The sequence below is a fragment of the Papio anubis genome, chromosome 3, assembly GCF_008728515.1.
Source record: "Papio anubis isolate 15944 chromosome 3, Panubis1.0, whole genome shotgun sequence".
NCBI classification, from domain to species: domain Eukaryota; kingdom Metazoa; phylum Chordata; class Mammalia; order Primates; family Cercopithecidae; genus Papio; species Papio anubis.
The window spans coordinates 120,813,659-120,830,737 of NC_044978.1; the positions used below are offsets into that span (position 1 = coordinate 120,813,659).

At 38.0% G+C, this 17,079-nt stretch overlaps 1 protein-coding gene across 4 annotated transcripts in view; it reads right to left on the minus strand.

Annotated features, from left to right (window-relative positions):
- CCNI (cyclin I) overlaps positions 1-17,079 on the minus strand; it is a 30,174-nt gene that overhangs the window by 6,932 nt on the left and 6,163 nt on the right. Inside the window, exons 1-6 of one of the 4 annotated variants that reach the window (XM_021938487.2) lie at positions 16,995-17,013; positions 12,126-12,282; positions 4,673-4,801; positions 2,739-2,813; positions 2,461-2,601; positions 1,649-1,879 (exon numbers count right to left, since the gene is read on the minus strand). In XM_021938487.2, the coding sequence (XP_021794179.1) occupies positions 1,649-1,879; positions 2,461-2,601; positions 2,739-2,813; positions 4,673-4,801; positions 12,126-12,239 (690 nt within the window). In that variant the 5' untranslated portion in view covers positions 12,240-12,282; positions 16,995-17,013. Of the gene's footprint in view, positions 1-1,648; positions 1,880-2,460; positions 2,602-2,738; positions 2,814-4,672; positions 4,802-12,125; positions 12,283-16,994; positions 17,014-17,079 lie in introns of those variants that run through there. The other 3 variants (XM_003898727.5, XM_021938488.2, XM_009206904.4) reach the window with 3 other exon arrangements.

Sequence of the window (17,079 nt, forward strand, 5' to 3'; positions counted from 1 at the left end):
TCTTTCCAACAGTCCGGGGTGAACAAAGTAAATTTTCTGTGTCATATTATTCATTTAGATGATGGTTTCTCATAATTTCTAAAAATTCTCATGAGCAATTAGTTCGTAGAATTTTCATTATAGCATTTAATTATTTCAATCTAAGGCGATTAAGATATCCCTTGAAAACAAAAAACAGCCCGTGTTACACTACACAGGTAGATCTCTAGCTAACATACTGCTCTGATCATCAACCTTTTTTATGAAAAGACTGAGTCCCCCTCTGCTCACAAACTAGAGCCTAAAATTCTTGAAAGCACTGACATACTTGTTTAAAAAAAAATTCTTTTTTGTCTGCTTCATTTTCTTCAGACATACTTCTTAAAATGTTTGCTGTAAGATCAATTACAACTTTCTTAGAAAAACACCAAATTCAACTATTATGTTTTTCTTTTATAATATTCTAAATTTTTAGCTCAATAACTGCAGTTCTTTGCTACAATTAGTTTATTGCAAAATGTTAAGCTTAGAATTTCACAATCTTCTAAGTAAAATCCAATAAAACAAATCAGAATAACTACTGTTAAATAAGAATAAATAGCCATATAAAGGGAAAGTAGGTTCATGAGTCTTTTATGGATTCAGCTGGCAGGAAAATGGTTTGCAGCAGATCTAAACTTGGTAAGTTCTATTTGGTGACATGAATAGAACCAGTAAGGCTTCTCTCAAAGTAGTTGCTAACATACAGCACTCTCACCAACTTTCCATTTGGATGAGAATTTTCTCTACTGAACCTTTACATTTTACTTAGGTGGTGGATAATTTATCAACCTATACATTTTATAACAATCTGTAGATTGTTACAAACTAATCTAAGGTAATAACAGAAGTGCCAGGGCAAAACCTCTTTCAGAAAAGTGGCTTCTACCTGCCAGTCTGGTATAAATACTTCACTTACTAGCCAACAATAAAGTATCTGCTTGTCTAAAAAGCAACTTATTCTAATTTTTGTTCCTGACATCCATTATAAAATGAGTGAAGTAAAGAAGTACTACATTAAAACCTGCAGATGTAGCTAGGATAAAAGACAATATGGTACTGACAATCTTATGAACATTTTATAATTGTTAAAGATAAGTAATCTAAGAGAAATGGTGCAAAGGAATCTTAAAAATACTATATAAGTTTTTTTTTTTTTTTTTTTTGAGACAGAGTCACGCTCAGTCGCCCAGACTGGAGTGCAGTGGCGCCATCTCGGCTCACTGCAGGCTCTGCCCCCTGGGTTCACGCCATTCTCCTGCCTCAGCCTCCCGAGTAGCTGGGACTACAGGCACCAACCACTATGCCTGGAGAATTTTTTTGTATTTTTAGTAGAGATGGGGTTTCACCGTGTTGGCCAGGATGGTCTCGATCTCCTGACCTCGTGATCCGCCCATCTCGGCCTACCAAAGTGCCGGGATTATAGGCGTGAGCCACCGCCCAGCCACTATATAAGTTTTATAAGAAAACAAGAGAACATCTAGCCTGTAAATTTTAAAATATATACTTTACTCTTGTCTAAAGAATGGTTTGCCATTACAACATTAGAAATGTCTTTCAGTTTGGTAACTCCGTATTCCAATAATAGAAAAACTTAAAAAGAACACTATTTAATTAGACTGACACCTACCTGTGCTTTCTGAAGCAGTTCAATTGTAAGAGAAAGCCAATCAGGAATAAGTTTCTCCATTTCCAGACTAACCATGGCCAGAGCAAGCATGGATCCTCTGAATTGCAGAAGTTGGTTGCAGGCCATACAGTGAAGTAGTTGCTTGGTAAGGACTGCCAAATGTTGAGATGGGCTCAATTTGGGCAAACTGAAAAGTAACTGAGGCCTAGTTGATACCGCAATAGCATGGAACTGAAAATCACAAAAACATCATTTTAACTTGATTTAAATATATAGGAAATTACATATAGAAATTGATGCAACCTATTCAATTTTTTTTTTTTTTTTTTTGTGAGACAGAGTCTCACTCTGTTGCCCAAGCTGGAGTGCAGTAGCATGATCTCAACTCACTGCAACCTCCGCCTCCTGGGTTCAAGCAATTCTCCTGCCTCAGCAACCCGAGTAGCTGGGATTACAGGTGCCCACCACCATGCCCGGCTAATTTTTCTATTTTTAGTAGAGACAGGGTTTTGCCATGTTGGCCAGGCTGGTCTCAAATTCCTAACCTCAAGTGATCCGCCTGCCTCAGCCTCCCAAAGTGCTGGGATTACAGGCATGAGCCACTACACCCAGCCTAACCTATTCAATTTCTAAGTTTGTGATTTAAGCTTCAGTGATATGACATATATACTAATTTATAATTTTTCCTTGGATATCAATAGTTTTCTTTTTCCTAAAAACCAGTACAAAATAAATGAGTAGGCAATCTATTTTTTAATTTACTGAAGGCTACACACTCAAATAAGAAACTAAAAGACTTCAGGTATATTTACAATATGAAGAAAATCCAATGGTGTGGCTGTGTGAAGATCCCAATTCAACTTATCCAGAATAATTCTCTCCATTCTCAAAATTTCAGATGAGGAACATCCACAGAAACTGTCTCTTGCCAATACCTTTAGTACTGGAATTCTCTATTCAAAGCAAAGGGGAACAGGGACAGGGAGAAAAGGATAGAAAGAAACTCATTTACGATTTTTGTTTTGGCAAACAAGAAGCAAGTTAATGGAGAGAAATTTTCACAGAAAAACATTTTGAAAGGATTTATTACCTCATCTTCCTCAACAGTCTTGGCAGCTAGGAAAAAACAGCTGATTGCAATACAACTCAAGTATTTCGGATGAGCCTAAAATTTTGAAGAGGGAAAAAGCAACTTTATTGATTTTTCAAAAATGGTTGAACTTTTTATAACTGTTTTAAAAACAGAGATATACAGATGAGACAGGTATATACAAAATGCTATGGAATTCAATTAATATGACTGTCACTGCTTTTTAGATCAGAGCTAACTTTTTTAAGAATAGGAAAGAAGTTTATTGAAAAGCTTTAGAGCAGTAATGAAAGCAAGGAAAGTACACTTGCAAGATCAAGTGTCTCCAGGGCTAACTTTTAACATTACAATCCTAGCCATATGATATTCTACAAAAATAATATAAATTCCATTGCTCAAAGTTCAACCAAAGCCAGTTAGCCAAAGTTCATTTCCATCCAGCAGAAAAAAAGTCTGATTTAGAAGTTTTTAATAATATTCCCCAAATTAAAAAATATATTTTCTGTGTATGTAAACATTTTTTAAAGCTGCTTGCAATCTGGGATATCTGAAAAATGCCTACTTTTATCTCAGCAACAAGTCCACATCACTCCTCCCTCCCTCTCCACTACGTCTAACCTACTTTTCACAGATAATTCCACAGAAAGATGAGTTTAAGGTTAGTGTCCTTTCTGGGACAGTATATTTTTCAAAAACTATTAGTGAACACATTGTTGTAGTTTCTATCATGAGATTCTTGCTGTGTTTATTAAACATTTGCAACAAAGTTGGGGAAATTTCTGGAACAATTAGAGAATTCTGCTAAGTATCTCATTTTTTTCATATTTCTTATTTATTGGGTCCTGTTATGTTTAGTAAGTCTCTTAAGAGTAGAAGTTTGAAACTCAGCGGCTATTCAGTCTTAAACTCCTATTCTTTGGCTTCTATTTTGTATACCTAATAAAGCATTTTAATTGACAGTTCCCCCAGTTTACATATTCTTATGCATACTAATGCCTACAGTTAAAATACTTTGCTACTCTTTCATGCCTTGCCATTAAATAAATGCTCATTTTCTGCTTTAAATATGTTGAGGGCCTACTTACTAACTTGACACAGCCAATGACATAACAATGGGGACAATATAAAACCTAATTATTTGTATGCTGCCATTCAACAAAAATATACCAAGGTTGTTTTATGACATTTTGTTATATCCCAAAGTATGCCCATAGAAAGCACTTCACATTTTCCAGAAAGCCACATAGTATGGATATTCAATAAGTAGTGACAGAGAAAAACGTGCAATAAGCTTATACTTTAGTCTGATTCCTTGTCCACCTCTGTACATCGATATGTTAGAAAATGACAAAATATTCAGCTGATGCTATATGGTTTGTGCTAAAATCAAGAGATAGAAAATTTCATAGGCTAAAAAGTTATGAATACTTGTAACAAAAAGAAAATTACAGAATACAATTAGAAACACTTCCAAAAACACTTCTGCTTTTTAGTAGAAAGCTAGGAGCGGTAGCTCATGCCTGTAATCCCAGCACTTTAGGAGACCAAGGCAGGCTGATCACTTAACATCGGGAGTTCAAGACTAGCCTGGCCAACATGGCAAAACCCTGTCTCTACTAAAAATACAAAAATTAGACTGGCATGGTGGCACGTGTCTGTAGTCCCAACTATGTGGGAGGCTGAGGCACAAAACTCACTTGAACCCAGGAGGCAGAAACACTCCAGCCTGGGCAACAAAGTGAAACTATCTCAAAAAATAAAACTAAAATAAACAATAGCAGAACACATCACCACGTCTTCTTATGGGTACATACATCATTCTCCAGCAAAGTTCTCCACTTCTTTCTACCTTAAAGAATGTTTACTAATAGCTTCTGGTTTAGCATATGTACACTCAAATGAGGTTATATGTAAGTCTATCTTAAAACACTTACCTTTACGGTAGCTAAAAACCTGTCCAAAAGACTGCTAGCCAGAGCAAATGTTTCTGGGTAAAGGTTGAATTGGTACTTGAGTTTGGCCAGCCATTGAATTACTTCATCTCTCTGGGATGGAGAAACATTCTATAAGGAAACAATTTTAAAAACATAAGACAAAGTTTGAGCTATCATCAAGAGTATGTTTAGAATTCTCTCTCATAAAAAGTGAGGTAATACTACCTCACTTTTATGTTTAAAAATGTTTAAAAATGTTAAGGTTATTCACAATCTATCAGACTTGAGACAGATAAAAATAAAACTTTATTGGTTATCACATTTAATATCAATATCCAATATTCTCCTACTATATTAAAATTTTCACTGTCATCTCACCAAATATCCATAGTTTAATTAAATTTAGGTGTTCAGAAAATATAACACTTTAAAGTTTAAGTAACACTATTATCAACTGACAGTAATTTTGGAGTTAAGTTCCCCCAACTCTTAAGATTAAGAAAATATAGTGAATTTCTCCCACAGCAAATAGCCATTAACTTATCTTAGGAAATATAAATGAACTATGATAATGGAAACGATAGCCCATTTAAAAAACTAAAATCAATAGTAATAAGTGAAAGATACCAGGGACAACAGATGAATTATACATTTAGAGATGATGAAAAAATTGAACAGGAAATTAACCTGAAGTAAATTACTATTTCGAAAGATTTCCACAAACACAAAACATTATTGTTTTATTGCTGTTGTAAGCCTGTTGAGTATAGACTTAATTTTTAGCAGGGACACACTTTAATAGTGATTAGAAAACTTTTACTCTTGAGTTTTGGAGTCACCACTAAAAAAATAAAACCAGTTGTTTATGTCGGAAACATTCAGTATTCTCCTTATAGCTCTTTCAAACTGTAGTTTCAAACAGTTTGAAAGAGCTATAAGGAGAATACTCAAATAATATATAGGAAGATTAAAACAACAACAATGTTTTGTGTTTGTGGAAATCTTTCAAAACAGTCATTTACTTCAGGTTGATTTCCTGTTCAGTATTTTTTCATTATCTCTAAATGTATAATTCATCTGTTGCCCCTGGTAACTTTCACTTATTACTATTGATTTCAGTTTTTAAATGGGCTATCATTCTGTTATCATAGTTCATTTATATTTCCTAAGTTAACCATAGTAAGCCTACAATGGTATGGAACACTAGAAGTTATTCCTCATATCTAGATATCTAGCTGTAATTTTGTATCTAGGCTACTTTAAAATCTACTTCTGGACTAAGGGTTCATAAAAATCCCTGAGAACCAAGTAAAGCCAGTCACAGGACTTCTGGATGAAGAGTTAAGCATTCAAGAGAAATTAAATTCCTATCAAGATGAGCTTTTATCCAAAATGCCACAACAAATAAGGAAAAGTAATGTTAAGTAAGCCAGCCAAACACATCAACAAGGGAATAAATTCCCAGGAGACGTAGGTGATGTTATAAACTGATGAAACTGGGGAGGCTTTAGGGAGATGAAAGGAACAATGATTTACAGTAGCTATGAAAACAAGAACACCATTAACTCCAACCTTCAGGTAGAGATACGATGTGGGAGAAAAAAAAAATCCCTGAATGACAGATTACATTAAACAATGTCATTATTTGGTGTTTGGCATTAAACAATAACAGAAACATACAATTGTAAGAAGAATCACAAAAGGTAATATACAAAAAAAGAGAATACAGTTATATGGAGATTATCATATAGTTATAACTAAATGACATAACTTATGTAAAGCACATATATAGAATGCAAATGGCACTCCAATTTTATTAGTTCTCCTTTCCTACCTCTAAACTACCCAATTATCTAACAATGTCAGAAAAACAAATTTACAAAATATTATACATGAAGAGTTATTTTAAACACTGTAACAATTAGTCATGAAAGAAATCATGACAATAACTTTGAACTTAAATATTCCATATATATATCTTTTTGAGACAGGGTCTTGCTCTGTCACCCAGGCTGGAGTACAGTGGCACAACCATGGCACACTGCACCCTCAACCTCCCAGGCCCAAGTGATCCTCCCACCTCAGCGCCCCCAAGTAGCCAGGACCAGAGGTACGTGCCACCATGCCCAGTTAATTTTTTTTTTTTTTTTTGAGACGCAGTCTTGCTCTGTCACCCAGGCTAAAGTGCAGTGGCTCGATCTCAGCTCACTGTAGCCTCTGCCTCCTGGGTTCCAGCAATTCTCCCTGCCTCAGCCTCCCAAGTAGCTGGGATTACAGGCTTGTGCCATCACGCCTGGCTAATTTTTATATTTTTAGTAGAGATGGGGTTTCGCCATGTTGGCCAGGCTGGTCTCAAACCCCTGATCTCAAGTGATTCGCCCGCCTCAGCCTCCCAAAGTGCTGGGATTACAGACATGAGCCACTGCGCCTGGCCTAATTTTACTTTTTACAGAGACGAGATCTCACTATGTTACCCAGGCTGGTCTTGAACTCCCAGGCTCAAGCAATCCTCCCGCCTTGGCCTCCCAAAGTGTTGGGATTACAGGTATGAGCCACTACGTTTGGCCCATATACCACATAGTAAAATTTAACAATACGGCCAAGAAAAGAATTCCCACATGGCCAATGTTATCATCACTAGACAAAACTAGCCGTAACTTTTTTAAAACCCAAAAGATAACAGTTTAAGAAGACTCAATTTAACTGAAGTAATATTGAGTCTAAGGTAACTTTTTCAAATCAATTCAAACATGTACTAAACAGTAATATTATCATGACAGCATTACAAACAGTAAGTTCTGTGCCTAAGTAATTCATTTCACTCCTATTCCTCTGTCATTTCACTCCTATTCCTCTAAAATAAAGAATGAGAGAGAAAAAGAGAAAGCCCAAAACAGTATTTCCTGATTTCATCAGGTGAACTGTTTCTCATATGGACTGCCCAAATAGGATTAGAAGGATTCAGTAGCTGAACAAATAATCCTAAAGAGAATTTATAATGGATTGATCAAACATGGTAAAATATAGACTGCTATTAATATATATTCTGTATATATATTATATTCCACATGCTGCTAGTCTCTTCCTTATAATATACCACCTCCCCCGCTTTAAACTCTAAAAGGTTCACCACTACCTAAAAGATTAAGTACAATTCCCCAGCATGGCATACAAATCTATGACCTACCTCTCTAACCTCAAACATCTTCCATCACTTTGTCTTAAACTCCATGCTCTGAGAGTAGTAACTTCTATTTATGATCCTTCCTTACCCCTGCTATGCTATTTTACATCACTGCTCCTTTGTTCGTATTGCTCCTTCTGCCTGGAACGCGCTCCCTTCTCTATCTCACCTGCTTTATTATGTATCTCTTGAGAGCTATTTTGATGTTACTCCCCACCAGGTACTTTTCCTGATAATTCAAGTTGGGCTAAGTACCTTCCTAGGCTCCAACAGCATCTCATTACACCTGTGACGTTCAACATTTTTTTAAAAATTAAATTTCTTGGCATGCCTCACAATTGTAATCCCAGTACTGTAGGGGGCCAAGGCAAGAAAATTGCTTGAGCCCAGGAGTTTGAAACCAGCCTGGGTAACACAGTGAGCCTTCTTCTCCACAAATAAAAAAATTAGGCGTGGTGGTGCGTACCTGTGATCTCAGCTACTTGGGAGGCTGAGGTGGGAGGATCACTTGAGCCTGGGAAAGACAGGCTGCAGTGAACTGTGATGGAGCCACTGCACCCCAGCCTGGGCGACAGAGTGAGCCCCTGTCTCAGAAAAAAAAATAATAATAATCGAATTTTTGCTTTTGGCTTTGATGAAGTAGGAAGCAGCAAACCAAACTCCAGATGAGAATGACTAGAAAAGTTGTTAACAACCTGTTTTTTAAGATTCCTTAGAGTTCTAAAATTCTACTGAAAATCATCTGTATATAAACAATTTGTGGCAGGGTTTTATCTTTGTAAATCAAAAGCACTTTGGCAAAATAAATTGAGAACACCTGAAAGTGTGTGCACTTTGACCAGTTTCAATGTTTTCCCCAAATTCATGTAGCAAAATTATCATGAACTTGAAAGTACAATTACATAATATAAAAGTTGTTGTCTGCAAGTGCCAAGAACACAGTAAGGTACCTGAATGAATCATAAAGAAATGATAAACACCATTCACTGAAATGCTTACTTTCAGTCTATTATATGCAAGTAAACAAAAATGACACAACCATACCCCTCAAGGAACCTCACAATCAGATCACCAGAAAATTATAGTACTTTGTGCTATCATAAGGGAAGCAGAATGTGGCAGAAACACATAGAAGATGAGTGATAGGTATGTAATATTCTTGCCTGACCACGCTGTCCTAAATTAGGGGATAGGCGATGCAAATTAAACAAGAATTATGTGAGAGACTGACTTCAAAATATAGTCGGGGCAGGGGAAGTTAGAAGGAAACTGGAGGAAAAAGGCATAAGAGAAAGCTTAAAAATACCTTATTTTTCCATTTTTACCAACACTTCAAAACAAAATTAGAAAAGTCAGAGCAACAGTGGAAAGGGAGGTAAAAAAAAAAAAAAAGCCAGTCCCTTAGAAGAAAATAAAAGAGTTAGAACTAGAATAGAGAAGTGGCCGAATGCAGTGGCTCACACCTGTAATCCCAGCACTTTGGGAGGCCGAGGCGGGCGGATCACGAGGTCAGAAGATCAAGACCATCCTGGCTAAGATGGTGAAACCCCGTCTCTACTAAAAAATACAAAAAATTAGCCGGGCGTTGTGGTGGGCGCCTGTAGTCCCAGCTACTCAGGAGGCTGCGGCAGGTGAACAGAGTGAACCCGGGAGGCGGAGCTTGCAGTGAGCTGAGATGGCGCCAGTGCACTCCAGCCTGGGTGACAGAGCAAGACTCTGTCTCAAAAAAAACAAAAAAACAACAACAAAAAATTGAATAGAGAAGTGTCCCCTGGGGGTTACCCTGGCAAGCAACTCAAGCCCCTATATAGCCTTTTACCCCTATTCTTATCTCCTATCCCCACCAGACCAAGGCTACCCAAATTTTATAAGAATTAAATACGACTTCTACTTGGCATTACTAAAGGCAAATCCTGAAGAAGTGGGTCTCTCTCAGAAGTTCTGATACTATTCTGTTCTCTGGTATTACCACACCAGTATTTGTTAAATCACCTACAGAAATAGGCCAGATTTGGGCATGGTTGCTCACGCCTGTAATCCCAGCACTTTGGGTTACTGAGGCAGGCAGATTACCTGATGTGAGGAGTTCGAGACCAGTCTGGCCAACACGGTGAAACCCTGTCCCTACTAAAAATACAAAAATTAGCCAGGTGTGGTGGCGGGTGCCTGTAATCCCAGCTACTTGGGAAGCTGAGGCAAGAGAATCACTTGAGCCCAGGAGGCCGAGGTTACAGTGAGCTAAGATCATGCCATTGCACTCCAACCTGGGCAACAAGATAAAAACTCCTTCTCCACCAAAAAAAAAAAAAAGAAAGAAAGAAAGAAATAGGTCAGATTATTTGGTAATATAGCAATATACTACAATCTAGGTAGAATATCATCTTCAAAGACCAGGCTGTAAAAACATATTATTGTTGGTCACATGCTGACTCAAGGAGATAGCAGAAGGAGGAAAGGAATGGTCCTACAAGCAGCTATAAAAAAGCTTTGAGGCTCACTAGAATGTCACAACATAAGGGAAGGAATTTATTTTCTCCTGTTGTATCCCCAGTGCCTAGAATAGTGCCTAGAGTATGGCAGATACTCACCAGACATTTGCTAAATAACTTGAATTCCCAACTAATCTAAAAATCACACATGCACACAAAAATATAAAACAACAACAACAAAAAGTATCACAGGAAGAGGACTACCTTAGGAAAAGGATCAAATTATAACTTTTTTTTGAGATGGAGTCTCACCCTGTCACCCAGGCTCGAGTGCAGTGGTGCGATCTCGGCTCACTGCAACCTCTGCCTCCTGGGTTCAAGCAATTCTCATGCCTCAGCCTTCCAAGTAGCTGGGTCACAGGAATGAGTCACCACACCCAGCTAATTTTTGTATTTTTAGTAGAGACAGGGTTTCACCATGTTGACCATGGTTGGTCTCGAACGCCTGACCTCAGGTGATCTGCCCACCTCAGCCTCCCAAAGTGCTGGGATTACAGGCGAGAGCCACTGCGTCCAGCCCAAATTATCATTCTATTACTATCATTCTATTAAAGTCTTGAGTAAATTGGGACTACTGCCTACTTTTTCAAAGGATTAAATGAGATAGTGTATGTATAAACACTCCACATTCCGGTTAACTAATCAGTTTGCAAAATGACAAGTAACAGTAAATGAAGAATGTATTTCTTCAGCTTGTGGGAAAGAATGATATAAGTTGGAAAAATTAGAATTGAATTAAAAAGGCATATATGCTTTCAAAACCAATGAGCAAAGGATAGCCTAAAACAACACAGGAGGAACTTACATATTTGCCATTCGTTCACTAATGCATTTTAAAGGAACATTTGACCACTATTCTATTTTCCAAGTACCATGTTAGATATTAAGAGTAAAAGATATATAAGACATCTTATACGATGAACTTTTGGAGTGGATAAACTTCACAGTTATTTGTGAAAAATAATTATATATGATAGAAGTATAAAAATTTCTACAAGAAAAACTATACAGCCAACAGTAGTTAAGAGGCCAGCTGGCTATCTTCTAAAAAGCTTCCAACATTGGTATTACCTTAGTAGTTCACATGAACTCCTTATCGCTACTGATGAAAGAGTAGGTTTTTGGTTGACTAAAGACAATGGTATGAAGATGTTCAGCCTCTGGCTAACTATAAACTATGTATCTAAAGAAGGTTACTACTGTTAGTATAGATTATGAGGAAAGAAAACGAACTTAACTATATTCCTAAAGCTGTAACTCAGATAACAACAAAACAGGTCAACAAACAAAAACAGTTAACTCTTGTTTCAGAAAGAAACGGCTACAGTAGGAGCAGGAGTTTTTAAAAAAGAAGAGGCTGGGCATGGTGGCTCACACCTATAATCCCAGCACTTTGAGAGGCCAAGGCTGGTGGATTGCTTGAGCTCAGGACTTCCAAACTAGGCTGGGCAACATGGTGAAACTCCATCTCTACCAAAAATACAAAAAATTAGCCAGGCATGGTGGCATGTGCCTGCAGTCCCAGCTACTCAGGAGGTTGAGGTGAGAGGATCGCTTGAGCCCGGGAGGCGTGGGATGCAGTGAGCTGAGATCATGCCACAGCACTCCAGACTGGATGACAGAGTGAGACCCTGTTACACAAAAAAGAAACAGGGAGATGTCTCTCAAATATAGCACATCCTTAAATGGTACAAATTCCTGCAATGCAGTGTCAAGATATTATTATGTATGGCAGTGGTATGCTTATTTCTAATAAAATTAATCGGTCTTAAATCATTACCTGATTTGAAGGCATTTTCCGCACATTCACTTTCCACATCTGCGCTTCCCTAGTGATTGCCTTTTCCAACAGGAAAGACAATCTCTGGTTTTCCAAAGGCCCTGGAAACTTCATGATATCCTTTGGATCTGCCTGCTAGCCAGCTTGATGTAGCTACCTACAAAATCAAGTATGTTTTAAAATTAGTTACAGAGTAAGTGTAGCATTATATAAAGTACTTATTAAGCAACTCATAAAACAACATAAGAATGCTATGAGGCAGTATAGGATTTTACAGCTCTTTAAAATATCATATTAAAATACCAAAATAATCGGTTATCTAAAACATCCACACTTTAAATCTGAAATTCAGTTACAAAGAGAATAAAAACAAGGCCACATAATTGATAGAACCTTTGGACCTTGATCAAAAGATGTTATTAATGTTTCAAATTGTCAAAACTTTGTCACTGACTTCTTCACCAGGAATTCCTAGAATTATTTCAAACATTCCTCTTAAAAACCTAATCAGACAAGGGCCACTAACATTTTTCCTTCATTAAAAAGAGAATATATCAATTACATTAAATCCTACTCATTCCCACTTTTTCAGTATGAAATCATCTTAAATTGTGCTTCCAATTCCGTATCCATCAGCTACACATGTAGATATTTAAATATGAGCTGAATAAAATTTAAAAACTGGCCAGGCGTGGTGGCTCATGCCTGTAATCCCAGCACTTTGGAAAGCCAAGGCAGGTGGATCACTAGGTCAGGAGTTGGAGACCAGCCTGGCCAACATGGTGAAACCCTGTCACTACTGAAAACACAAAAATTAGCTGGGCATGCTGGCGGGTGCCTGTAATCCCAGCTACTCGGGAGGCTGAGGCAGGAGAATCCTTTGAACATGGGAGGCGGAGGTTGCAGTGAGCTGAGATCATGCCATTGCACTCCAGTCTGGGCAACAGGGTGAGACTCCGTCTCAAAAACAAACAAACAAAAAAACTTATTTCTTCAGTCACAATAGCCTTACTTCAGTAACCACATGTGGCTAGTGGATACTGTATCGGACAGTGCAGAAAAGGAACATTCCTATTAATGCAGTAAGTTCTACTGAACAGTGCTCACCTACAAGGCTCCACAGTACAATGACTAGCACTCTAAAATGAGCAGCATGTCTAAATAGTAAGTTTAGCAGTGCAAGACAACACAGAGTCCAAGGGAAATGTCTCTAGGTTTTATGTTTACATGTATTTGGAGACAGAGTCTCACTCTGTTGCCCAGGTTAGAGTGCAGTGGTATAGTGGCTCACCGCAGCCTTGAACTCCTGCGTTCAGGTGATCCTCCCGCCTCAGCCTCCCAAATAGCTGGGACTATAGATGCACACCACCAAGCCCAGGTAATTTTTTTTTTTTTTTTTTTTGTAGCGATGCAGTTTTGCTAGGTTGCCCATCCTCAAGCAATCCTCCTGCTTGGGCTCCCAAAGCACTGGGGTTACAGGGGTAAGCCACTGCATAGGCTTCTAGGTTTAGGGAAAAAAAAAAAAAGCAGCAAACTACAGACTTGAGGTTTGACTGTGTGTAGAAAATTGGATTAAGAAACTGCTAAAGAATGTGAAAAGGTGGCTGGGCACGGTGGCTCACATCTGTTAATCCTAAGCACTTTGGGAGGTGGAGGTGGGCAGATCACGAGGTCAGGAGTTCAAGACCAGCCTGACAAACATGGTGAAACCCCGTCTCTACTAAAAATATAAAACTTAGCCAGGCATGGTGGCAGGTGCCTGTAATCCCAGCTACTTGGAAGACTGAGGTAGGAAAATCGCCTGAACCCAGGAGACGGAGGGTGCAATGAGTCAAGATTGCACCACTGCACTCCAGCCTGGCGACAGGGCAAGACTCCACCTCAAAAAAAAAAAACAAAAAAGAATGTGAAAAGGCTCAGCTAGATTTGTTGAAAGGTAAGCAACTAAAAAGGCAATGAACTTCAGAAAAAAGAGTTTAAGAAAGTAAATAATATATCACAATATCTATACAGCAATAATAATGAAAATACTGGATAGATCACAGTATGATAAAATCACATTGGGAGGATGTGGAGACATAACTATGGATATTGGAAGAGGGTAAAATAAAAGCCACATCTTTACATTTCATAGTAGGAAATCCATAAATATCTCAAACTGAAATGTCAAAAAACAGCAGTAGAGCAAGTTGTTTGAAAATGTGATGCTAAATAACGGGAGAAGCAGGAAAGAGTTGGGAGTAGTTAACCTCTGCGGAGTAAGAAAAGGGTGAGAAAGGCCTAGCATAGGAGAATGCTGGTTTTCATTATAAATTTCACTAACAATGTGACTTTCTCAACTACGTACCTGTATTACATACTTCAGATTCATGGGCTCTAAGAATTTTTTTAAATATCCAGAATTAACATGTAAAAAGTTCCAATTTTTTAAAAAATAAAAGATTTGGAAAAGCAAAAAATAGCAAACCACTTCTATAATTTCCACATTCTATCCCAACTCCAGCTCTTTCCTATGTACCACTTCACATATGCTACCTACTTGCTTCTCAACTTACTAGAGACTAATTCTGGTTAACTCAATTACGATTTTGTTAATTTTTGTGTCTTTAAACACCTGAGTTTTTGCAAATCTTCTATAATTAGCATAAAATATTTTCATACTAAGACGACAAAGGGTAAATAGAACAGAAAAAGAACTAATACTAATCCAAAAAGACCTATCTCAAACGTAATTTCTTCTAAAAACTCTTGATTCTTTAATCATGTCATAAAGCAGCTTTCCACTAACTCCCCAACTATGTTATAATTTCCTGGCCAGGTGCAGTGGCTCAGGCCTGTAATCCTAGCACTTTAGAAGGCTGTGGTGGGCAGACTGCTTGAGTCAAGGAGTTTGACGCCAGCCTGGGCAATGTGGTGAAACTCCATCTCCATAAAACATACAAAAATTAGGCAGGCGTGGTGGTGTGTGCCTGTGGTCCAAGCTACGTGGGAGGCTGAGGTGGCAGAATGGCTTGAGCCTGGGAGGCTGAGGTTGCAGTGAGCCAAAATCATGCCACTGCACTCCAGCCCCAGCAACAGAATGAGACCCCGTCTCTAAAGAAATAAATCTCTATGCAGTCACATCTGCCAAGACCCCGTCTCTAAAGAAATAAATCTCTATGCAGTCACATCTGCCAATATCATTTTTTTATTACTGTGTCCACAGCACAGTACTTTGATGAAACAGAGACCCAACCAATTGTTCCAGTTCCAACTACTGGAGCCCAAAACAAAAACATACAACCAAAAAAACTCTACCCCCACCTGCAACAACTCACTGTGTGTGGGGTTCTGGCATTTTCTTTTTTTATATACATCCTTGTTCAGAACTTTAACCTACCAAAATCTCATCTCTTTCACACCAGTATTTCCAATCTTTAAAGGGTGCTATCATGCACACCAATTCATCTTTTTCATAGTTGAAAACTTCGATAGCTCCTCAGGATATTTTGCCTCTTCTAAATTAGCTTTAGTTTTACCATAAATGCAATCTAAAATCATTGGCTTTTTTTTTTTTTTTTTTTTTTTGACAAGAGTCTCATTCTGTTGCCCAGGCTGGAGTGCAGTGGCACAATCTCGGCTCACTGCAACCTCCACCTCCCAGGCTCAAGTGATTCTCCTCCCTTAGCCTCCTGAGTAGCTGGGGTTACAGGCATGCACCACCACATATGGCTAATTTTTGTATTTTTAGTAGAGACGGGTTTCACTATGTTGGCCAGGCTGGTCTCGAACTCCTGACCTCAAGTGATCGGCCTGCCTTGGCCTCCCAAAGTGCTTGGATTACACGTGTGAGCCACCAGTCGTGGCCCTTGTTAGCTTTTTTTTTTGAAGACACCTCAGTATCAGTTCAGATATAATTTACGGTCAACAAAAACTGTTAAGAGACTTTCTTAGGTTCCTTGTTAAGCCAGCTTTACCCCTACCTGCCCTAACCCATTGTGTGTGGCGTTTGGGTACCTTCCTTTTTTGTTTTGACACATCCTTGTTCAGAACAAAATATTCTTTATAAAAAAGAAAAAAGGTCATCTTGTTATATTCCATCCCTGTTGCATACTGCTGAGATATTGAGATTCCAATTTTGTTGCCTTGGTACCTTTCTCAGATCTTCAACAATTTGGTGAGCAAGCTCACTATAATTTCTTCTAATGCAGATAGAAATATTAACATTAGAAATGGAATGTAGGCCAGATGCTGTGGCTGATTTCTGTAATTTCAACACTTTGGGAGGCCAAGGCAGGAGGATCACTGGAGCACAGTAGTTCAAGACCAGCCTGGGCAACACAGTTGAAAACCTTTCTCTATATAAAAAAATGGAATGTAAACTAGATGACCATCTGTCAAGAGATATTTAGAAGAAACAGCTATTTGGGTCAAGATTAGACTTCACAGGTTCTAAGGTTTCTTCCAAACTCCTATTAAAAACCATAGAACTTTAATAATTCTTTCACACCATTAGCTACAACCAAATGGATCCACCAGCCTTCACAAGCTATCCCAACAACTGACTGTCACTAGTGACTCAAGTTTCTTCACTAGATTTCAAGATTATTTTTAGAGGGTTTAGATGGGTAGAGAGAGAGACACATAAAGTAGAATCATGTAAAAAGAAGTAAATCAGGTTCAATGGATTCCTGTTCTCCAATGGCCTACAATTAAAGCCCTCAGTATGACTTTCAAATGTTTATATTGTAACAACTTTTTTTTTTTTTAAAACAAAGGTATCTGGTTAGTCACATGGGAAATAAGAAAATACTTTGAGATGGGTGAAAATGAAGACATAACATACCAAAACTTATCAGACACAATTAAAGCAGTGCTTAGAAATAATACCTGAAAATGCGTCTACTAAAAAACGGTATCTCAAATCAAGAGCCTCATCTTCTACTTTAACATAATGGAAAAAGAAGAGTAAACT